This window comes from Oreochromis niloticus, linkage group LG22 (genome assembly GCF_001858045.2).
Source record: "Oreochromis niloticus isolate F11D_XX linkage group LG22, O_niloticus_UMD_NMBU, whole genome shotgun sequence".
NCBI classification, from domain to species: Eukaryota; Metazoa; Chordata; class Actinopteri; order Cichliformes; family Cichlidae; genus Oreochromis; species Oreochromis niloticus.
This window is the reverse complement of record NC_031985.2, coordinates 25,596,641-25,621,382: the sequence shown is the minus strand read 5'-3', so window position 1 is coordinate 25,621,382 and position 24,742 is coordinate 25,596,641. Positions and strand designations below refer to the sequence as shown.

Genomic DNA, 24,742 nt, shown 5'->3' with positions numbered 1-24,742 from the left:
AAATTCCCATAGTTTTCAAGAAAGACTGGGAATGATTTAGCCTTACTTCTGTGCTTCACTTTCAGGTCAACCCAGAACCATTCGTCACATGTGCCATTTCGCAGTCCTATCTGGAGAGGTTCCTCATGGTTGACCACGATTCCCTGGAATTGATACCCAAGGCTGGCATAGCTCGCGGCACACTTTGCTTGAATTATGTCCATTCCTTTCGCGTACAAGGTGGCGTATTGTGTCGTTGGGGGCATGTAGGAGCAAACATAGCAGTCTTTTCTGGGTGTGCTGTCATGTATATATCGATACCATGCGTTGTTCATCCATGGATGAATGTGGTCTTGTGTCATGTCACGGAGATGTGAGTTGTCATGTGTCCATCTTGTCTGCAGGTGGTGTTGTTCATCGTTTTTCTTTCGGGTGAGTGTTAATAAACTCACCAGGAGTGCAACAGTAGCCACTAGGAGGACGAGTGTCTTCATGATGACCAGACACACCTGTGACCGCTGATGAGTAGACTACTGGCAAGAAGAAGAAGGCGGGGTATACCCGATCAGCCCTCCCTCCACCAGTAGATCACCAGGAGTTAGGGGTGTCGGCGTCTAAACGTTTAGGTTGTCACTCACTTTTTTGCAGTGGCTTTGATGGATCCAAGATGGTCTTTCTGCTATTTTGCAGGCAGTAGGTGTGGTGAGTAGCACTTGATAAGGACCTTCCCACCTTGGTGAACTCCAATTTTTCCTTTGGAGCACTTTGATCAGGATCCAATCACCTGGTTTCAACCTGCAAGACACTGGAGAGATGTCACTTGGCAGTTGGTTGTTTAGAACAATCTCTTTATTTTCAAGTAACTTAGTCATCCATTCGGCTAGTGTAGTTTCTCTTATTGACTTATCTATAGGCTCACTTGTAATTGGTAATGGAAATGGTCTTCCGTGAATGATTTCAAAAGGTGTGAGTTTCTGAGAACCTTGTGTCAGTCTCATCCACATTTTTACTAGGCCTACACACTCAGGCCATGGTCTCCCTGTTTCTTCCATGCATTTTCTCAGTCTCTGTTTTATTGTGCCGTTAGTTCTTTCCACGAGTCCGGCACTTTGAGGGTGGTAAGCACAGTGGTGTTTGATGCTGAATCCTAGTGCTTCAGAGACCTTACTAATTACTTCATTAACAAAATGTGTCCCATTGTCTGATCTTATCAGAGTGGGGATGCCATATGTTGGAATGAAGTGATTGCATAAACATTTTGCAACTGAGATGGCGTCTGCTTTTTTTACTGGATAGATTTCTGGCCATTTTGAGAATACGTCTATGATCACTAGAGCGTATTTTGAGCCTTTTATTGAGCTAAATGGCATCCATTTAGCTCAATAAAATCCATGTGGATTGTATGAAAAGGATGAGGTGGTGTGGGAAAATGACCTCTTCTCGGTCTGAGGTTTTTTTGGCAAATCATGCATGTTCTGACAAATACTTTTGCTGAAGTTTCGAAATCTTGGGTGTAGAAATGTTTAGAGAGTATATCTACCATTCCTCCCGTCGACACGTGAGTAGACCCATGTGTCACTAATGCTGCTGTTTTGTGTAAGGATTTTGGTAGTACTGGTTTGCCATTACAAGTCATCAAATCGTTCTCCAGCCGAGCTCCACATTTTAACCACCTCTTTTGTTCTCTAGTTGGTGCAGCTTTCTGTTCATTTATAAGCACATCAAGTGGTATTTGCATTGAGGAGTCAGACATTAATGTGTCTATAGGTTGTCGTGCTGCTGCTTTTGCTGCTTGATCTGCAAAGTTATTGCCTTTAGTGACATCTGAGTTGTCTTTCTGGTGTGCAGCACATTTACATAATGCTAACTGTTTCAGCAATATTATCACTTCCAACAGTGCCTTTAAAAGATTCCCATGTTGCACTGGGTTGCCAGTAGAGGTAACCATCCCCCTATTCTGCCAGATTTTTGCAAAATGATGCACAGCAGCAAAGACATACTGGCTGTCAGTGTATATGTTTATGTCTCGGTCTTCATGCAGTTGACAGGCACGTATGACGGCCGTGAGTTATGTGGATTTGCTACTACAGGTGGGATTTGTGCTGTTACTTCATTTATTGCCCTGAGGTCATGTACCAGATGGTACTTTCCCGTATTTGCTTTTTTCATTGGGAAAATGGGCGTGTTACAGGTTACTTCAGTTGTTTTTCTCAAAATGCCTGCCTTTTCCATGTCTGCAATTACTGGTTTTATTCCTGCTTTGGCTTCTGTTGTGAGGGGATACTGTGGCTTTACTGGCCTGTAAGTTGTGGTGGTTTTTACTACGACAGGATCTGCTCCTTTAATTAGTCCTACGTCTGTTGGTCCTGTAGACCACAGCTTAACAGGTAGTTCCTCTAGTTCTGGATGAGAACTAGAGGAAAAGAGTGTGTATCACCCCTTTGTCTCTAGTCCCTTTTCTTTATTTCTTACGCTATTAAACCACACAAGTGCCTGTTCACACGATTCTTCTGCATGAATTGTTTGGATTCTGCAGAAAATTGCTGATTCTGCTTGATTGCTGTCAATAAAAAAGGAGTGGCTGCATAGATGTTTAATACTACTGTGGAAGTTTGTTAGTAATTTTTTTCTGGCCTCATGTACAGGTCACCAAGCTCAAGGTAGTTTGAGTATAGACAGATGCTCTGCATGTGCATGACTTAAACAGTAGTAAGTGGTTTCCTTGTAAGCTCTCAAAATCAACTAAAAGTGCAACTGTGTAATACTATAAAGCTTGTTTCTACTGCCCACTAGTGGCCATACATGTTGGCTGACTCATATGCTTTGTTGTGTGGCCTACTTCTTTGTCCATTTTAATCTAACTGAGATCATAATTTATAACATGAGCATCTTGCTGTATTAAAAATGTGTGAAAGTAGCAACTGAGGCCATATATTCAGGAGAAAAGTGTTTGCTGAGGTCATTAATGGTGTTTTTTTCCTCATAGACTTTTATACATTTGACTTCTTTTTCCATAGGGAGGAGAGGCCCTCTGGTGGCCATTGCAAAGAATGCAGCTCTTCTTTTACATGACTTGAACAAAGATTCATCAACGATACACAAAGAATGCACGACTTGCATTAGAAAAGTGAAGACACCGAGAATGAATGTCTGTGATTCAAATAAACTTTATTGACTTTGCGTCCAGATGTCAAAGGGCATGCAAATACAGGCTTCTGAATCCCATTGTTTTTTTTTCCTTTTCTCCTCAGTTTGGTTCTATTTTCTTACAAAACTACGTGCACCTTAAGTAATCAATTTTGCAGCGTACAAACCACAAAAATACCAGTTTTACATTATCAAATACTGCACATAGAAAACATTTACAAAGCACAGGTATAAAATTACAGCTCCCTTTGTTTTGTTTTTTCCTTCCTCTTTGCCATAAACCACATCCTTTCATCAGCCAGGCAGCTACGCTATCCTTTGTTTTGCTTCTTGGTGGAACGTTTAAGGCCAGTTCAGAAAAGACAAACCCTCATTTACCAAAACCAGCTATTCCAATTGAACTGGGATGATGAATCCGTAATTTGCAGGGAAAAAGAGGCATTGAGTCTACTACATGTGCTTTGGGAATGTGATTGTGGTCCATTTAAATATTAGTTAAACCATTAGTTTGGGTTGTGTTCTGTGCTTTCCTAGGCTTGATAAGATGAGGTTTGCCTTGATAGTGGGGAGGGGAGCTACTATGGCCTTAATACAATCTGACAGACGGCGAAAAAGGACAGGTTACAAAGCAAAACTTGTGCTGTGATCGCTGACATAGACGTGGATGAAGACAAACGAACTGATGCTGTCAGGTCAACGGCAATGTCTGTTTTTGTTCTCATGGACAGCTGTAACGCTGGCAAATCAAACACCTGGAATGCATGCGTCTGGAATGCAACGTCGAAGAGAAAATTAAACTTGTTGATCACGAGCTCTACGTCAAACAGCAGTAAATCACAATGCACTGCATGCTTTGTTAAATTTATCCCAGCGCTTAAAAATGTGGTTACACTTTTATCTTATTTATGGTAGCTCGACTGATACCAGCGTTGTGCAAAAAGCCAAAAAGTGATTTCTGATGTTTCTATGAGTTTCTTTGATGTCTAATATCTTTACTCATATTGGTAAACAGACTGTAGATGTATGAAGGGGTCATATATAAATAAAGAAATAACTGGTTTTTCATTCCCTTTTGGTCCCTTACAGTATGTTTCTAGAACTATGATGTCATATTTGACGCCCTCTTGACCAGCTCTCTCTTGAAAAAGACATTTTTAATGTCAATGAGCCTTTTTCCCCGAATAAATAAGGGAAATATAACAGTCACTTTGCCAAAAACCCTGATTCAAGCTTCTACTTTGTGATGGGGAACTTCTTTCTGGCTCAAAATGACTTGATATCATTCATGAGAAATAAATCTGATATATTTTTCACACAAATTAGGCCAATCACTTTTTGGGCGAATACCGGAAATCACTTTTTGGCGCCACATGCTCAGCTCTGGGGTCACGAGAGAGAGAGAGAGAGAGAGAGTGAAGCCGTGGGTGAAGGCGCCCACGACAGCAAATGCTACAGCCAATGTTTATTGCCAGAAGAAAAACATCAGAAAATGTAAGGCTAGGCTCATGCTACTGTAAGATAACAGTGTTTTTAATCATAAAAGTTCTTTTGCATCTCTCTGGATGCTGTTCTGGGTCTGATCGCCCCCATCGCTGTCACTTGTTGGTCTCATCGTGATCAAACCATCATTAAAGGTTAAATACAAGGTCAGAAATGCAAAGATCAGAGTAACCATGCGGCAAATATTTCCTAGATCAAAATACAAATATAATAATTCCATCAGCTTGATAGACAAAGGGTTGGGGGCGGGGGGAGGGCAATCCCTTCTGCTCGAAACCCATCGTGGCGATTGAAATAAATAAAAGAACCGCATCTCGCCAGACGGAATTCATGCTTGTTTACAAACACAGAGCTGTTCCTTTAAAACACAAATCATAAGACATACAGTATTACAGTACAGTAAAAGGAGGGCCCGCCTGATTGGGTGCAGGCGGGGTCCCCGGAAAGTCTCCAAAAGAGACGGTATAGCAAACAAGATGACGAAAAAGAGTTACACTCCTCCTCGGTGTAAGGATTTAGAAATACATTCATAAAACTATACATATACACATAGAGAACTTCAAGCAAAATACATTTGTTCAAAACTTTCAGCTGTGTGCTACAAGAGTGAAGCAACGTCTCCTACGCAAAGTAAGGCCATTGTAAACTGAACAAGCCCTCGTTTTTGCAAAAAAAGCTAAAAGGCGGGTTTTGCCCACGCTGTCCTTCTCTGAATAATACCTCTGTCCTTAGAAAAATAAAATACACTTTCGATATAGTGCACAAACTGTGACTCAGGTGTACTGAAGATGTGTTATTAAGATGTGTTGCACACAATACATTTTTTGGGTTAAAAAGATGCTTTTTTTATAGCAAGTTTTTGGGGTTTTACATTCTGAGCATTGGCAGCCTCTCCATTCAAATGTCACCTGAGCCGTGTCGACTTCATGCATCTGCACACCTTCACATTGACAAAAAGAAAACAGTCTACGCGTCCCTCAGCTCCACAAAAGCACGAAGACTGACAACCTGCTTGATCTCCGTCCCGCCATCCCTGCTGCTAATGAGGCTTCGACCCCTCTTTTTTGTCAATTCTCTTAAAACTAGCAAAGTTAATAGACTGTGTCCAAATAAATCAAATGACCTTGTGTGAGACGATGCACAATGATCAGGTGACACTACAGTTTATATATAATAATTTTTTGTTCTTTAAATCTAAGGTAAAGAGAAAGTTCAAAGTTAATGTTGGCGTTCGTATCTGAAAACTCTGATCCACTCACACCTTGCTGCCCTGTCACTCATTATGCATCACACTAACACACTAAATGCACATCTCTAAAAGACATACACCCGCACTACACTTTAAACAAAGGCAATACTTAAAACTTATCCTCTAGGTTGCAAGAATCAAAGGATTTGGGCAAATTTTGGCTAATCCTGCCTGCAATAAATACATTTCTTATAAGATATATAATACATTTCTTTGCATCTACTTTCAATCATTAATATGGGTAATGCTTTGGGGATGATTGATATATAGCGAAGGGACACACATACACACACGCAGTCTCATAAAAGCTCCAAAACGTCTGGAAAAGCATTAACAGTATTTTGATAGTTTACCAAGGAGTGGAACAATCAGCAGGGAAGTTACACAGATCTATAAATTTCATTATCTTGTTTTTTCAGGATTCTTCTTCCTTTTTTTTTCCATATTTGTATAACATGCCAGCTGTCCACAAGAAAAAAAAATCAATACATAAAATTACTTCATACGCGGGACCATACAAGTTCAGATCCAGCAAGGAATAGCTCCGAACCATAAAACAAATGACAACACCTCTTTAACAAAGAAAACATTTTGTATACATATGATAGGAGGATTAAAAATAAACATCATAAATCATCCTCCCAAAAATTCAAGAATGCCAGAGATCCCTTTAGTTTATCCAAAGTTCAGAAAGCATTGAAACGTGAATCGTGTTGTTCTGAGGTGCTGCGAGACGAAAAAAACTCGCATTTTCCCTTTTTTTTTTTTTGCAGAAAGATGAGAGAGGAATAAATGAGACTGGAAAAAAAAAACACGTGGTGGTGATAAAAGCAAATTCAGAGCTCATAAACACGCAGAAGCTTTTAAGAGAGGAACTCGAGACTGTGTCTTTGCACCGCTTCAAAATATGATCTGTTAGTGCCTTTGCCCGTGTTCATGTATCAGAAATATATACAAGGGTTGATGTTGGTCAGATAAAAAAAACAAACCCTCCCCCCCAGACATCTGCACCTTAAATAAACCAGTAAGAAAGCAGTAGCTTAATTTGGCGTGCTAGTTCCTCTGCTGCCAGTGAAGACTCCATCATCATCACACCTTTAACTGTTTTGTTGATTTTTTCTGCAAACACCCTTATAGTTAGTGCAAAGCGGACTCAGAGGAAATGTAAATGGGAAAAGGTGGCTGAACAAGGTTAAAAGCCTTCAAGAAGTCTAAATCCGGCAGCAGAAGTCACCTGGATCAGCTGTTCTAGTGCACTCGACTTACATTTCCATGCTGCAATTCAAAACAATTGCGCAGCGCAGTGTGACTAAATAAAAAAGCGAACGGAAAAACAAAAATGAAGCAGTCAACCGCTGCGAGCTCAGCGTGAATATTTTACAGTAAAGTGCTATTTAAAGAAAACGCGAACACGCCGCCTGACGGGAAATATAAAACGAGAGTGCTGAAGATGGGTCACTGCCACATTTGCACCTAAAACAAGTAAAACCACCATATGGCAGGTATGCTAGTAAGTGTAATGCTGACATAATAGTCGGCTATCGCAAAGAAATTCAATTCACGCTGACACGTTTACAAGAGGTTTAGTTAGCGTCAAAGGGAAAGTTAGGAGGGTTAAAGGTTTCACAAGCTGTGCGCATGTTCATGTTTCCGGTGTTGTCCCAAAAAGTCATTCCCGATGTTCCTGTGTATTTTTTATGTATAATCTCTTTGCTTATATTGGTAAACAGACTGCAGAGTCTATTGGATTTCTGAAGAGCTTATATACAAAATGAAGAAACTACCTGTTTTGAAAGCTTCTTATTATGATTGTGTATTATTTGCACCTACATTATAATCAATCCAGTCTCTTTTGGCCTTTCTACAACATTTATGTTATATTTGTTCCAATTTCTGTTGCCCTCTTGGCTGGATTTCTATTACAATAAGACATTTTTAATGTAAATTACACTTTTTAGCTGGATAACTAAAGGTTTATAAGAGTCACTTTGCCAAAAACTGCATGTAGCTTGTGACAGGAATGTTGTTTGTGGCTCAAAAGGACTTGATATCATTCATGAGAAACAGGTTTGACATATGTTTCACAGATTATAGGCCAGCAGGCCATTTACAACAGTTTATTTTTTGGCACAACACCGGCTACATCTGATCGGAAAAGGAGAGGTGCAGAGGCACGCCGGCCATCTCCCCACATCCCTCATCAAGTAGGACGGCAACAAAAATGGGGAAATCAACTGGAAGCTGGAACAAGTCCAGGTGCTGGTAGAAGCCCTTTCCCCAGAATACGCGAGGACAGGCTACAAAGCGGTCACATTTCTCCGAACGCCTAAGGTGAAGGCGGGGATCATAAATGCGTTTGTCCGCTAATGTGTGGCTGGCTGGCTTATTTTGTTCTCGTCTTCTGCAGATAGCGATGACAGCCAACCCCTTCGCTCCGCCATCACCACAGCCCCATCCTTCTCCCCAACTCAGTGCGGTGTGCTCCCTTCTCGGCACAAAATAAAGCAGCACTACACTGCTGTCACATTGGTCAAAGCAAGCTAAATGAAAAAGATTTAAGCACTTTAAAATGTCTCGCAAGCAAACATGCAGAATGCAGCCGACACATATATATAAACACAAGTAAGTTTTTAACTATATATCTATTTTGATATATATATCTATATATATCTATATATAAACTCTGCCCTGTGAAAATTATAGAATAGCAGTGTTGCTACCTCACATAATAGCCATTATGTGAATATCCGAGCCTGTTATCCAGGTATGTGTATGTGTTTGGCCTCCCGTCCCCAGCTTGTGTGTGTGCGTGCGTGCGTGTGTGTGTGTGTGTAAAGTGTATCGTCATTTTTTTATTTTATTTTTTTTGCATTACATCTAAGTCATTGACTCTGCTACATATCCATATTTTATATTGTATACTAGTTCACCTACTACTTATAATAGTAATAATAACAACAATAACAATTGCTTTGGTTTAAAAAATAAAGTTTTTTTTTCTTAGTTTGGCATAGAGAGTTTAGAAACTGGCATCAGGATGTGCCCTGGGATGAGCTGTGCCACGGAAAATCTTGGACTGCAGAACACGGCACCCGGTGAATCCTGGTTTTCGTGGTATGAGATGTTGGAAACAGGTGGGTGGAAAAATGCTACATGTTCAGGTAAATTACGCCTTCTCCCGTTTTGGATCTGCTAATCGTTTTGCCAGCAAACACTGAGCGGTGGGTGAGAGTGTGAACGGACAGTCGAGAGGATATTCCAGTAAAGACTATGGCAGCATGTTGAGAGTGCATGTGTGTCAATGTGGCTGGGATCAGGTATTTGTGTGTATGTCAAGTGTGTCTTCCTGCACGGATGCATCTCTTTGTGTATGTATGCCTACCTGGCTTTGCACTTACATAGTCGTCGTGTATATACAGTACGTGCGCCTGTGTCTGCGTGACTCTGCCTTGCGCGCGCGCGTGTGTGTGTGTATTCTGGGTGTCTAGGTGCATGAAGGGCTGGTGGCGCTCTCCAGGGAGGACTGAGAGAGGCGTCTGGTGAGGGGTCCGATGCTGGGGTCTGCCAGGGAGGAGGTAGGGAACAGCTTATACCAGCCGCTGACTGTGGCAGACAGGTCCAAGTCCTCCAGGAGGATTTGGGCCATTCCCATGAAGCACTTGTGGTCCATACGCCCGTAATCCCCCCACACTATTACCTGGAGGAGAAATGACAGTAAAAAATTTTTTACTGATTTCCACTGCTGTGGAGACTTCTCAGCTATTGGCAGACTCCAAATCTATTTGTCATACAACAAATTTACTATCTCAATAATTATAAGTCCTATGAAGTTTTTGATTGGTGCATAAGAACTTTCAGTGTCACCCAGTTTAAACCTGTGAGACCAGCAAAGACAGCGTAAAATCAATTATTTGGGGTGTTTGGGATCAAAAGAAAAACGCACGAGACGTTTCATTTTTGGATGATGAAGCTTAGAATGTTTGGCGGAAAATTGTAAAGGCTAGAAAAAGAGAATTACTTACCTGTAGGACTTTGCCCTGAGGACTCTCATCGAACAACAAAGCCTGCTGGTAGGTGGGGTCCAGAGTCTTCTTCACTACTTTGGTTTTCTTCTTAGCCAAGCACACGCCGTTCTCCAGAAGATACACCTTCACGTAGGTCGCTGCAGATGAAAAAAGAAAAAGTGAGCCTGATGCATGTGCTGCTAAGCCCACAGAATTGTAGCTTTCATCAAGAAGTAAGTACCTGGTATGTTCTTGGAGCCTGGTTTGGGGGTCAACCCTCTGGCCTGGTTGACCTCCACCTCTAGCTGCCCTCCTCTGTCTACCATGCCTACATGTACATCCCCTATAGATCAAAACAAACCAAAACTCAATAAAACACCATAATTTAAAAAAAAACTAAAAAAACAAACATGAAGTTTTAATGCAGCTGAGATCTCTGTGGTACTCAGCTAACAATCAAACGAGAGCCTGAACTGCAGCTGCAACAGACAATGTCCAGCAGCAGAGGGCCACATAGAGCTACAACACCATCTTCACCACCAGGTATAAAGGAGCGCGCCGCTCTGGTTAGTTATTTTTCAAAAGCAGTGACCTTTGCATGAAAGATTTATAACTCACGCAGGAATAACTTCATTCCTGCTGAGCGAATACACGATTACTGTGCAGTATTTCACGATGCTGCTGTGCATTTAAGTGGATGCATGCTGCAAAAAGTTTTAAACAGAAACCAGAGTTTCTGATTGATAATGTATTAACTGAATGATCTGACTGTGCCGGTGTGCGATATACTGTCCCGCTTACATGCCTCACATTTCAATCAAACGCTATCAAGCAGAAACAATGCATGACCTCCACTAGTTTTGTATGATAAAAACAGATGAGAATGGAGTGGACTGCACTGGACTAGATGGTGATGCTGGCCGACTTCACGCTTACCCATTGGGGGAGTAGCTAATGTTTGCCGGCCTACGATCTGAGCGGGGCCTAGTCCGTCCAGGAAGTCACTGAACTGGCTCTCAGGCCCCATGCGTGTGGTAGGGAAGACAAACCTGCGAGAGAAGAAACAGACTCACGCTGGATGAACAGGTATTGTGTATATGGACGAGTGAACGGATAAACTGTCGGACGGGACACGCACGTTCCATCGGAGCTGTTTGAGTTAGTGCTGCCGTCGGTTGAGTCCTTGCTGCCCTGCCGTGTCACTCGGTTTCTCATCTCGACGGCGATTCCGGTCTCCGTGCTCCGCCGGATGGTGCTGCGGAGCTTCTTTGTCCCGCCATCTGAAAGCAGAACACAGAGGTCATGTTCCCATCTTTAAGTACCTTTATTTCAACAGGCTAATCCACTAAGTGTAATAATCTGAGGATTATTAGAGCTGCCTGTTAAGGGCGCCAGGGGTTGACGGTGAAATTATGTGACCTTTATGAGAATTTAAAATACTTCATAAAGCCAAGCAAAGTTTACACACATATACACCCAGTTGCACAAATTGCCTAAAAATGCCTGATGTTTCTCTTTAGTTATTTGTGAGTGTGTTTCTGTGTACAATGTTTGCTTTTTCAAAGCTACCCACCACAAATAACCAAGAATTTAGGTTTGCCTTGAAAGCTCAGATCCCTGCACTCTTTATTATGAAGCGAGGCCACTCTAGCGAGAAGGCAGTATCCACTGGGGTGTCCCTGCGCTACTGAAAAACAGCTCCACATCACAGGTATAACTACAGTCCATTTTAAACGCACAAAGCCCATTTTGCAATGGCTGTTGCAACTAGGGAGCAATAAGCCTTTAGGGGGAAGTCCTGAGCCTCGGCTTGTAAGGCAGAAACACAAATTGGCAGCACGGGGAAGAGTAGTGGGTGGCGGGGCAAGGGGAGAGGTGAGAGGCTGAGCTCAGAAAGATGAGGAGATGAGAGGAGGGGAGGGTTATTAAGGCTTTGCAAGTCCTGCTGACGTTAGGAGAATGAGAGCAAGCCAGAGAGTGCTAACCCCAGAAGAAGCTTTCAGGACATCATCCCCTGTAATGACACACTGTATCTCCGTGTGACTCGGCATGCTGAAAAAGCAGCAGCAGGACACAGATGAAGTGATTTGGGTTCAGGATGTGAAGTGTAAGGTTGTGCAGCTCTTTCCTTCGCTTTTATCACTCCACACCTCGGCCTCGATGTCATATTTGTAGCATTATCCATAGAGTTTTAGGTCAGTTTTATCAAAGAGTTGGCATTTCCGCTAATTTTGCAAGCAAACACTCCAAAGATTCTCTGGTTTCTGCTTCAAAATGCAGAGTTCTTTCCTTTTATTTTTGTTTGGCCCTAATATTTGCATCTGTGCATCTGTCATTACTGTGTAATAAATTGTGCTTTTTACAAACTACAGTAAAAGAGATCGATGTCCACATCTGTAAATTCACACCTTTACACGGGAATGCAGCTTGCACACTCACACCTCTGTGCAACATGTGCACAAAGTGTCTGCATGTGAACAGCCCGGGCCACACGAAGACAGTTTAGTCACACGGGAGGATGAGAAAGCAGCTGTGAGCTGTCATGTCAGCAAAGCTCACTTTAGAAAAACCTCCATAATGGATCTGACTAATTTCTGGGTCAACCCTATGAAAGGAGATTTTCTGGCCAAAAATATTTTTCAAAAACTTTCCAGTGGGGATTAAAAGCTTTCCTCTTCTTTGAGCATGTTAATTATGAGGCAAATGGCTGCTTATCAAAGCAATAACAAAGAGAAGTAATACATCACAGAGCGCCTTTACGACTGCAGCCGTGGTTGCTGTAGAAACAGGTGCATCTGCCCTGTATAGGAGCCTGGATATATAGCACAACAGCGCGGTGAAGGCAGCACCGCAGACTTAACAAGTGGTTTCTTATCGCTGCCAGTTAAGCGAACACCCAGCCGTCCCACTTCATTAGCCCGAGCATCTCCAGTCTCATTAAGCATCCTTACCATGCCAGGCTCATTACCATGACAACCACAGACTCCCTGCATCACCACCATCACTGTGGAGCTAAACAGACAGCAAAACAGAGGCCCTTGATGATAGTTTTGGGGGTTAACATGATGATAATGACAGAGGAGAACAGATCTATGTATCTCTCTATCGATCTATTGATCCATCCATCTGCTAGACCTTGTCTTGCTTTCACCTGAACAAATCTTAAAATGCTACAGGTTACTGAATGGAGCTCTTGTTCAAATGAAATCCAGCTGAAAATAAATCGTGGTGCATCCCATGTTAACAGAAACACTGTCGATGTCTGCAACAGGAGGAGAGAGGGCGAGTGCTGAGGATAGATAGGTGAAAAGGAAGATGAGAATGATAGGGTCCCATGGGCATTGAAGATGAGGAGAGGGGTGCTGCCTTCTGCTACCTTCTATTTATAATCCTGCAGTAAAGAATATTTCCAACAGCCTGTGTGTGTGTGTGTGTGTGTGTGTGTGTGTGTGTGTGTGCGCGCACGAGAGAAAGACACAGAGAGAAAGGGAAAGGTCTGTATGTGTTGTAGCATGACACCCAGACAAACTCCATGCACTCCTGCTGCCATGACAACCCCCGCCCTCAGATCTGGACCTCAGACAATGCCACCTGAGACAACTAGCGCCATAGCGACAGGCTCATCCGCTATTGCCTTTTATTTTATTTCATTTTTTAAAATAAGAATCATAATTTGTACAGGAAATGTTTGACTGTAACTTCTGCACTAACTTCCTCTCCAAAACTTTGTCCTCGCTCACAACCAAACCGCACAAGTTCGCTGAAGAGTGTGTTTAAATTTTAACACAATCTGGCCGCAAGTGCGACGACGCCTCTGTTACGATGATGAGTAGTTTCATGCACACAAGTGGGAGAACTCCAGTGTTAAACTATCGAGAAGCTATTCATTTAACTCCATTTCCACACTTGTTACTCGTTTGTCTACCGGCCCCTCCCCTCTCGTGAAAACAGCCCCCTCCGCAGTATGAGGCAGTGATCTCTTCCTTCCTATTTAATCCCCTCCTCCTCCTCCTCGTCTGCTCTTTCCCTCCATTCGTTTCCATGGCAATGCCTTCTGCATTGCACCAAGAGCCCCGGCCGGCATGTTCGCTCATAAGCCTTTCCCCCTTACTCTGTGTCTTTCTGTGCTCATATTGTCCCCTCCACAAGTCCCACTCTTTGAATTGAGCCTCCACTTCTTTTCCACTGTCATATTCTCCTCTTATTGCTTCTCTTTCTCTCCAGCTTTCTGTCTGCTAGTTATCTTATGAACCCCTTGCTAACCAATTCCTTTTCTTCTTTTCTTATTGTATCTGCCTCATCTTATTTCCTGCTTCATAATCATTTGGGGAGTATTTTCTCCCAACCTGCTGGTGAATTCAGTCCGTTATACTGTTAACATCAAAACACAAAAAGCACACATCCTGGAAGAAGTAATTAGAGGTTGTCTGACATATATGCCATTTGAGCAGCTAAAACAACAAGCTGTTGTGCTTTATTGTGCTACAGTAGAGGCTTTTCAGTTTCTGTGTGTTACAAAAACAGTTAAAGTGTCTCCTGTTCGTTTCACTATGATGAGTAATACCCCGCCCCTGTAAACAACCTCATGAATCTCACGGAAATGCGAAGCACGGGAATAAAAAACACTCTAAACTTTTTTTCTTGGCTGCTTATGCACATGTTATGTATCATGGTAGAGGAAAACAAATATAAGGGTGGAACACAAAAGTGTTAGGGTGGAAAGAACTAATAGGTTCAACACTGAACATTATTAGGAAGGTGAGATTGCTTAAAAATGCCAACAATGCAGAAAAGAGCCACACACTGTGACTGCATGCACACGCACACATGACATATAGCTTCTTTGTGTGTGTGTGTGTGTGTGTGTGTGTGTGTGTGTGTGTGTGTGCTCAGTAGATCATTAAAACTGCTCTGACATTTGGAGAGCACACTGATGAAGCCATTCTCATTATATGCTGTAATATAGAATGCTGTTTTTAGACTCCCGGGCTACGCCGACATGCCTATTGGATGCACCGGTGACGGCAACGATCCACCATGCATAGCAACAGTAACCAAGCATGGGTGTTGGAGATGAAGGATATGTTGTGGTATATTTACTGCCAGACCCCAGCTAAATTTGGACTAAGGGAACATTCAAAGTGGAAGCTTAAGTAAGACCAAGAGGTTATAGTGTACATATGAATCAGAGATTCAGAGCCATATTTACAATTTACACAATTCATGTGTCATATGACACATTTGGAGCTATTCCTGCAGCAGGTGTTATGGAGTTTATTCAAAATGAGTCAAGCCAGCTAACAAACAGCCAATAAAAAACTTTTATTGGCTGTTTAGATTAAGTTCAAATGTTTTATTGAACATCCCCCAATGTAACCCTCTAGGTTTTAGAAATCATCAACAATCATTAGCGACGTCCTTTGCTTAGGTCCAACCACCTTAGGAAGCTAAAATCCTGAAAATGAAAACTCCTAATTATCCTGGCATTATTGCACTATTTGTGACCACAGACTGTATATAAAAGATGGACCACTCAAAAAAAATCACCCATTGGTTTTTTGACTACTGCTTTAAAATCTCGAGACTGGTGTTTTGGTCATTGCTGTCGTGGTTTAATAATGTCAGAAGTGACGAGATCTGAATAAGACTGAAAACATTATCTGGTAATGCTGATTAGCAATGTGCGTCATATGAACCCAGATACCCGCTAATTACTCACAACATAGAAAAAACACAATACTAGAATTTCAAGTAACAGAAAAAGATGGATGATTAATACAATAAGTTCACAGTAAAACATGTTATTAGTAACATCATTTTTTAAAATAACCCAAAGCAATTTAATTAGTTAAGGTGCAACTTGGTAGACAGCTAGCACCAATTATATTAGCCTCAGTGACACTATTAGCATGCTTGTGATAATGCATTAAGTCCTTACACAACACAAACTTCACAGCAGCCATTTTGATATGAAATAGTAGGTAAACACAGGTTTTTAGCATATAATTAATTTGTTCTTGTTACGAAGGCAAAGGTTTAATGATTGTGACGAAAGTATCATTGGATGTATCTATTATTTTATGTCAAATTGGCTTAAAAAAGCAATCTACCTAAACCGGTATAATTCAGCCCCTGATGAATACATGGTGAAATTGGCTTAAAAGGCCCACACTGTCAAAAAAATAAATAAAAATAGGACAAACAAGCGTGGCAATCTTTAGAGAATGATTTCTGATGCTTTTAGGAGGTTGGAGGTTCAGCAGTTTTTACACCAGTTAGGAAAAAAAAATAATCTAATAGCAGTTGGTTGACTGGCCAGTTTCACTCTGTGAAATGTAACCAAACCACATCCACACAGACGTAACATTTTTTTAGTGCAGGGCATAGTTGTCTTTTGATAAATGTCTCAAATGTGCATTTGTAGTTTTTGCCAAGAAGTCTATAGGATAAATACAACTCTCATTTCAATACTAAAGACTGGATTGATTCAGAGATGAAGAGAGATACAGATATTTGCAAAGCCAGTTATTTCTTTATTTATATAGAACCCCTTCATATATCCTCTTCACTACAGCCCATTTACCAATATCAGTAGAGATATTAGACATAAAAAAACTAAACGAAACATCAGAAATCACTTTTTGGCAATCCGTTGTGTCAGTTGAGCTACCACAAATAAGATAAAAGTGTAACCACATTTTCAAGCACTGGGAGCAACTTAAGAAATCATGCAGTGCATTGGGGTTTACTGCCAGTAGGATGACAGTAGAGCTCGTGACCAACAAATTTAATTTTCACTTCGATGTTGCATTTCTTTTAGAAAGACGCATGCATTCCACGTGTTTGTTTTGCCAGCGTTACAGCTGTCCATGAGAACAAAAACAGTCGTTTGTCTTCATCCACGTCTATGTCAGCAATCACAGCACAGGTTTTGCTTTGTAACCTTTCTGTCCTTTTTCGCCGTCTGTCAGATTGTATTAAGGCCGTAGTAGATCCTCTCCCCGCTATCAAGGCAAAGCTTATCAAGCCTAGGAAAGCACAGAACACAACCCACAACCCCAATGGTTTAACTTGGAGCCTCTAAATGAAGATAGCTGTGATAACATTTAAATAGACCACAATCACTACAGTCAAGTTAACTCAAACATATCAACAGCAGAAATTTACCGTGCAAAAAAATAGTTATCAAGTTGGCTCGGCTGGCTTTTTTGTTTTATTGATTCCAATCAGCCCTCCACAGAGACCCCGGGCATCTGTCTATAGTCACGAAAAAATAAAAGTGCACCTCTTTCAGTTCTAAGGTTTTAAATATTAGTAAGTACACCCCATGATTCAGTAGCTTGTAGAACCAAATTTAGTCATGACTTTATCAATGTTTCATATCATCATGGAGGAAATCTGGGCAGCTCATGGGGCCAAAGAATTGCTTTAGTTCATTTTGCAGGCATTTGTTTATGCACAGTTGTTATCAGTTTGATGTTTGGACTCTGAGTAGACCAGCGCAACATTTTTATTTTCTTCTTTAGAAATTCTGTTGCAGATTCTTTGCTGTGCTTGGGATCATTGTCCTGTTTTAAAACCCAGAGTTGGTAACTTTTAGCTGTAAGGTAGACGTCCACACCTATTTTGTCCTGTGGCTGCAAAATAAGGCCAAATCATCACCCTCCACCACCGAGTGCGATTTGCACCAAATGTAACACTGTGGATTATGACCTCCACTTTGGTATCCTCTGAGATCTGCACAGTCTGAGATAGACTTGTGTTCTTTTTTGTTCTTTATTTTTTATTTTTCATCATTGAATATATATTGACATTGGATTGCATTTGCTGAGATGGCCACTCCTGGAAATCTTAGTCACAAATATTTTCCACATGTGAATAACCTCTTACTGTAGAAAGCTGAACCTCAAATTGTTTGAAAATGGCCTTATAACCTTCCCCAGATTGATCAGTGTCTTCCCAAAGATCATTGCTGATCTTCCATCTTGGCATTGTGTTAACACACCTGGTTGTTTACTGACCAGGAAGGGTGTACTTAATTTTTTACACAATATTTTGCATTTTGGTTTGATTTTTGCTAAATGATCAAATGTTGTAATCGTGTGTTGTTTGAATTTACCTCATTTTAAAACCAGCCAAGGATATGATTTGTATTTATTTTATTTTTTACTGTACAGTGAAAGCAGGACTTGATCAGCCACAATCATGGTTTGTTTCCCCATCTGTATGCTAAGCTAAGCTAACTGCAAGTATTTCTCACTTTGAACCATTTGTTTAAGGGCATATCAGCTTTTTGACAAACAACAGCCATAGAATGAATATAATGTAGGGGCAACAGTTTAGAAAGTAGCATAAAAACTATTTACAGTACAAGTAATTAGGTTAATGATCCTGACTTCTCAAAATTGGTTTATTATGTTGTATTAATGTGCAATCATAAGCTTTGTTTCCTTGTTTTTTCCCCATTTGCTGTGCTGCATCTGTATTTTTGTCCTTCCAAAAGAATCCTTTTCTCTATAATTTAACCATTTATGAAACACTGCCAGCGTTCCTCTTTTCCAAGTCAGTTATTTAACTCTAACAGAGCATGTAAAAACAAATAAATGTGGTCGAGAGTTAAGTGTAGCCTAGTCTTACCCGTCTTTAATGATAATGCATGGGAATTAAACAAATCGAATTTCCCCATTGTGTGCACGTGTGTGCACTGTCGCTGTGTGTGAACTGCAATTCAACATTTCAGGCAAAGACCTAAGTTAGAGAGTGGTCAATGTGAAGTAAGTGATTAGCGCTTCTCAGCACCAGGTTACATAGGAAATTATTTCATGAAATCAAAAAAAACCCTTCATGTATGGCAGGATGTCTGTCAGCGAGTTAATATGCCACACAGGCTCTTTTCTAACGGCAATTAATTACGATGAGGAAAAGAGTAATTTAATTTAGATGTAATTTCCTCTTGATTACTTGACTCTGTGGCTGATGACCAAAGGATTAGGGATGGCAGAGCATTTTATTTTTTTAGAGAAAAAGCAGATAAGAAAAAAATAAGACAATATGGGCAAAATATGGCGAAAAAACAAACGAAATCACAAGACCTTCTGCTGCTTGTTAAACTATCACTAACACACTGAGCAAAACATGTAAAGAGCAAAACAAAACTGATCTCAAACCTGCTTTTACATAAATACTTTGTAAAATTCTACTACTGGGATGGGATATTTTAATTTCCTTCTGATTTAATTTAGCTGTTTTCCAGGTTCCAGCCAGTGTATCTTCAATAAAAGCAGGATTATGAGAGCAATAACTTTGAATGAAGAAAATTTCATTTAGGTCAAGAAAATTCCCCAAACAACCTGATCAGAAGGGGAGCTCTATATCTAGCTTACAGATACTTTGTGCTCCGGTTTAACAGGAGATAACATTTCAGGGTAGAAATTAAATCGCTTGTTGAGCGCTTCCTGCAGTGCAGCAGCAGCAGCCTCTCTGTGCCATGAAACAGAATTAGAAATCAATCTGCCTGTATGTTCCCATTGCCTGAGAAGGAAGCAGAACTGTGTGCAGCTCCTATGCACCAAAAGCTCTTCTCCCCATCCAGCTTCTCTCACAAAACACCACACGGCAGGCAGCAGTAGGCTTGCGTATGCTCTGTGTAAGCACAGTGTTTACTTTGCTTTTTAATTTTACCTTAGACATAGATATGTTACATATGAACACGTTGACTCATGCCTCGGTTAGTGACATCAGCAGTTTGGGGACATTTATTGAGAAAAGACCACTCTGGCTGTGTCATGCTGTCAAGTTAAAGTACGTGACTTTGATCAAGTATAGAAGTCTAACATTTTGCAAAATGTGTTTATTAAATGCACAGAACAGCAGACAAACAAGATAAAATACTGCACCACTGCCCCCCACGATCATCTCTATTCAGCTATTCATCTTACCACACATGCTGGACACAGCGTGTGTGAAACAGCTAGGATCGCTACAGCTCCCTTATTAATATGTTAGATAACCATTGACATCTTAGATAGGTACACTGACTAACAGCTGACAGAAAGGCAAAAGTAGGTCAAGTATCAATGTACCAAGGTATGCAGAAGAGCATCTCTGAGTGAACAACACGTTGAACCTTAAAGCAGATAGGCTACAAACGCAGAAGACCACACCAGGAGCTCCTCCTGTCAGCTAAGAAGAGGAAAGTTAGGCTGCAGTTCATACAGGCTCACTAGAACTGGACAAGAAAAGTGTCACACTTTTCCCAGTTTCATTACCACTCACTGGCTAGTTGTCAGTGTTCGAACAAATGTACAAACCAATTTCATCTAGCGACAATCACCCATCTCTGGCAATCACCTGCAAACTGGTCAGGGAATAAACATTCTTCCCTTGCGACCTGTGGCTAGCGGGCGCTTGCTGACTTGTCTTTAAGCCTGTGTGAGTGAGGCATTTGGGGTTGTCAAAAGATTTATAGCCACTTGGACAGTGGCCAAGGCTTTTTGCAAAGTCTAAGTCTATTACGGTAACATAGGACACCAAAATATTGGCAAGTATGCTGCTGTAAACAGTTGCATCTTAAAGACGGTATATCAAATGTCAACGTTGAATCAGATTGCAGGCAGTGTGCTTTGAATCCACATGTGGTTTAGATGCAGTGTTTTACATGCAGAAGCTACACTTCCACAATTGCAAAGCCACAAAGAAAGAAAGAGTGAAATAGTTCACCAATCTGTCTCGCTAAGAACAGAGCATTGATGGGTTGGTGGGCGAGACTGAGAAAACGTGATAGATGCTGCGTGAAAGTGAGAGCCAAAGAGATTGAGATTAATCGCGGAGAGATAAAGGGGAGGGGAAATTACGATGTCGGCGAGCTGGGGGAAACAAAAGGAGGACAACGAGGGAGTGGAGACATGAGAGGCAGAAAGAGGACAGAAAGTGATCGTCGGTCAGTTTAGCTGTGGGTTTGGCGGCCTCCAGAAGGACCAGTAGGGAGGAGAAAGCTTTTAGAGACAGGAGTAAGGTTTCAGTTTCTACAGTATGTGTCGCTTTCAAACCAAAAAGTGGTGGTGAGAGCCAGTGCTCGAAATTACAACAAAAAGAGCAGTTTCACCTGAAATAGCAGCTTGAAAGATGCAAGGACTTTTTCTTTGATTAGTCATAATGGATAAGAATAGCAATCAAGTGAGTCATCCACAGAAATAGCTTTCATTATCAAAAGGGCAGCGTGTGTGTTACTACAGTTCGGATGCTGCAGAGACTCAGCAACTTTCATTGTTATTATTCTAACAATTCATAGTCTTTGCTCTTGCTCTTTTTGTCCAGCTTTTCTGAGCTAAAGTGACATTTAAGAATCTCCCTTTGGAGGTGAGTTTTCCCTCGAAGGATCTAAATCACTGTAAGCTTTCCAAGATGCGCCTGCCAAAATTCCTAATGTGTGTTTCCTAGCTTTGACTCAGAAACTGAGCTGGAAGTAGGGCATGAGTGAGTCACCACAAAAATACCCTCAGAACTGAAACGCAAGGTCTCTTTAATCTACTGTAGTATAGTGTAGAGGACATGCTTTAACTTGTGGTCTTTAAGTGTGTTGTTGCTGGGCTTATTTCTCCTGTCAAAGCACCCAAAACAAAACATTTACAAGATTGTGAAGAGAGAGAGATCATTTCCTTTCAAAACATTTTCAGTTAAGAGTGAAGAGAGAACGAAAAAAATGAGAGAAAAAGACTGTTAACTAGATGGAAACGGCTCGTCCGAAAAATGTATCCTTTGCTATCTTCCCTCTGCATCACATCATCCTGTCTAGCCTGAGCTTTTTCAGACTGGTGGAGCACAACCTTCATATTATCAGTATTTAGCAAACTAGGAGAACAGCTACTGGCCGCCTGACATTGTCCTGCAGATATACCGCTATCAGCTTATATAACGTCTTACCTTCTTTTTTTCTTTCTGAGAACCTGATGCTTGTAGCAATTTTAGAAAAGTTGTCACCAAATCTCTGGCTCCACTGTTTAAAATGCTCTGTCGGCCACACATGTAGCATCACAGCTTAGCAGATGTTGGTGCAGAGTCAAGCAGTCTTTTAGCAATAAATTGCTAAATATGGGTCAAACACTGGCTGAGTTTTCATCCACAGCTGGTTGCATCTTATTGTAGCTAACAGAGTATACAGTCATATCTAAGAACGTTTGCATTGGACTCTGTGCAGTCATGTAAAAAACTAAGCACACCCTGATTCAGTGGCTTTAGAAGCAATAACTTGAAGTAATCTGTTTCTGCATCACTTTATCAGCCTCTCGCATCTTTCCCTCATGCCTTTACAGCGTTGCTTCAGTTCATTGAGGTTTATGGGCATTCGATCATCCACAGCTCTCTTAAGTTCCCACAACAGCATTTCAATCAGGTTGAGATCTGAGCTTTTACTGACTGGGACCACTGCAACACTTCGATTCCTTTCGTTTTCAGATTTGATGCTGTGATTGAGATCATTGCCCTGCTGCATCACAAAATTTCAGCCGAGCTGTCAAACAGATGGCCTCACATTTGTATATTTCAGTATAGCGAGGAGTTCGTGGTCAAGCGCCCAAGTCCTGTGAAGGGTTGTCGAAAAAATTGGTACTCAGATACTAATCAATAATACAAAATTGCTACTAAATTAAATATTCATTTACAACAGTATCAATACCAACAGTGCCATCCTCGCCTCCTGCTGCTGACACACAACCTCACACAGCCCCTCTCCTCACTAGCAGCTGAAGTAGTTGACGTTTTTCTCACACCTTTTGAGAAATTTCAAGAGGTATAGCTCACATTTCAACAGCGTTGAACAGTTATCATAAATGTTAACCTGTCCAGTGCACCTCAGCCATTGAACTATTAGCAGTTACCCGAAAGCGACATTAGCTATCATCAAGTTAGCGGCTAGCAGCTATAGCTAAATAATGTGATAACATTAATGTGGAAGGTAGGCAGTTATCAGTCCCACCCAAATATAACAAGAATACAACTGTAAACATTTTCCTGGTATTGGTACTGAGTTTAAAATACTAGTCTTGTGACAACTAAAGCTTTGTCGCTTAAGTACAATTTGCCCTGCACTGAGAAACAAAAGGCTAATTTAACATAATTTAAGTATTTGCTCTATTTTTTTTCTCCTTTGGTATACAACAACAAAGTAAAATTCACAGCCTGGAGGAAGCACCTGTGTTATTTTCCTGAAAAACAAATATAAAAATGAGTCAGAAGCACTTAACATTACTGGCAATGGTGCAAGTCCCTCTGCATATTTTTCACAGCTTGGAGCTAGAGTTACAGACGGCCGACTCAAAAATATTTGTCTGACGACAGCATACTCAGAAATGTGGTTGCTATTGGTCACAGAGCGTAGCTGGAATCATTTTAATAAGCAAAGGAACAAGTATTCTCGTCACGTGTCAAACATATTTCCTTTTCTGTCTCTGTTTCTTTTCCGTGTCTCTGGCGTCCTTCCAGCAGGAGCTACAGCGCCATAGAAATAAACACACAGGAGTCAGATTTTAAAAAGGAGGTCAAGGAAACAAAAGCATGGATGCTGAGCTAAATAGAGCAGGAAAGAGTAAGGTGTTTTAGACATATATGAGCTGGGGTGTGTGTCGGCGGGGGCTTTCAGTGGGACACACAAACATGCATATCTATGCCTGGTTTCCTTTAATCTAACTCTCCTGGTGCACTGCATCACATCATTGGTGCTTGTTTCTCTGAAAACCACGTCCCTCTGTGCAGACAGACAGTGCACTGGGAGCGCTCTGCTGGCTCTGTTTTCGTAGTCATGGATAAACCTGCTCAGAAGATAAGACCATGTTCAGCGGAAACCGTTTCTGTGTGCGTGTGTGTGTGTGCCTTCTCCTCACCGGTACTAATAATAGCAGGTAATAAATAGAACACAGACAGAACCAAAATGCCATCCCCAACACTGTTACAAAACCCAGAATAATGAGACAGTGGGAGTCGGGGCTTTGAATGGAATAACATGAGGAACACTGAGCTGCATTACGGAAGAAAAAAATACACCAAGTCGGTAGGAACGCACGAAAATAGCCAAGATAGGGAGCTATACATGGCCGCAAATGTTACACAACAACAGTACACAAAGTGTACTGTACTTTATACAACATGCAGGCACTCACAGTGTATGTAACCTTATTTTCTATACTACTAGATAAACTGTTAATGTACATAAAGTGTCTTTACTCTGACCTGATGCTTTTATTCATGCAGTTCTCTTTAAAGAGACAGTTGCTGAAACATTCCCACTGAATGACAATTATCCATTTTGCTGCAAAATAGAGACCTGACCCCTAAAGTCTTTTTTTTCTTGGAAACACCTAAGGGCACAATTAAATTTCACACATTAAGACGACGAACTGGCAGAGGTCTCAGCTGTTGTCTGACAGTGCTGACAAGTCCTAGAAAACGTCCTTGCCCTACTTCAAATATGTAAAATCAGTTTATGTATGAATAATATACTTGGGTAGGTGGGTCAATTCCCAAAAGCAGAATACTAATTGAATAAATTAATAATCTTTTTGCATTCTTCACTCTGCACAGTTTGTTCTCATTTTCCACCTTGTTACGATGGAGATTTGAGCGTGTGTCAGAGATCCTGAGTGCTTTGCCACTGGGAAATTTACCCCGAAGCAGGTTTAACCAAACGGACTGATCTCAAATGATTGGCCTGATAAAAGACACAACGCTAGCTCTCCAACTTAAGGGGTTGTGTGTGGCAACACTGATACTTAATCAGCAGTTCTGCCTGGAAATTTACAAATAGCTGATTAGGAAAGCAATTTTATCTCTGTTACACATATTGCATTGTTACAACCTTAATGACAACTCC

The 24,742-nt window shown here is 41.1% G+C and overlaps 1 protein-coding gene across 2 annotated transcripts in view; it reads right to left on the bottom strand.

Annotated features, from left to right (window-relative positions):
* Positions 1–3,633: 3,633 nt before the first annotated feature.
* Positions 3,634–24,742, bottom strand: part of rims3 (regulating synaptic membrane exocytosis 3) — a 46,582-nt gene continuing 25,473 nt past the window's right edge. For both annotated transcript variants that reach the window (XM_005453846.4, XM_005453845.4), the window contains exons 3-7: positions 11,018–11,159; positions 10,816–10,928; positions 10,121–10,222; positions 9,898–10,037; positions 3,634–9,572 (exon numbers count right to left, since the gene is read on the bottom strand). In XM_005453846.4, coding sequence (XP_005453903.1) covers positions 9,360–9,572; positions 9,898–10,037; positions 10,121–10,222; positions 10,816–10,928; positions 11,018–11,159 — 710 coding nt within the window. In that variant the 3' untranslated portion in view covers positions 3,634–9,359. The remainder of the gene's footprint in view (positions 9,573–9,897; positions 10,038–10,120; positions 10,223–10,815; positions 10,929–11,017; positions 11,160–24,742) is intronic.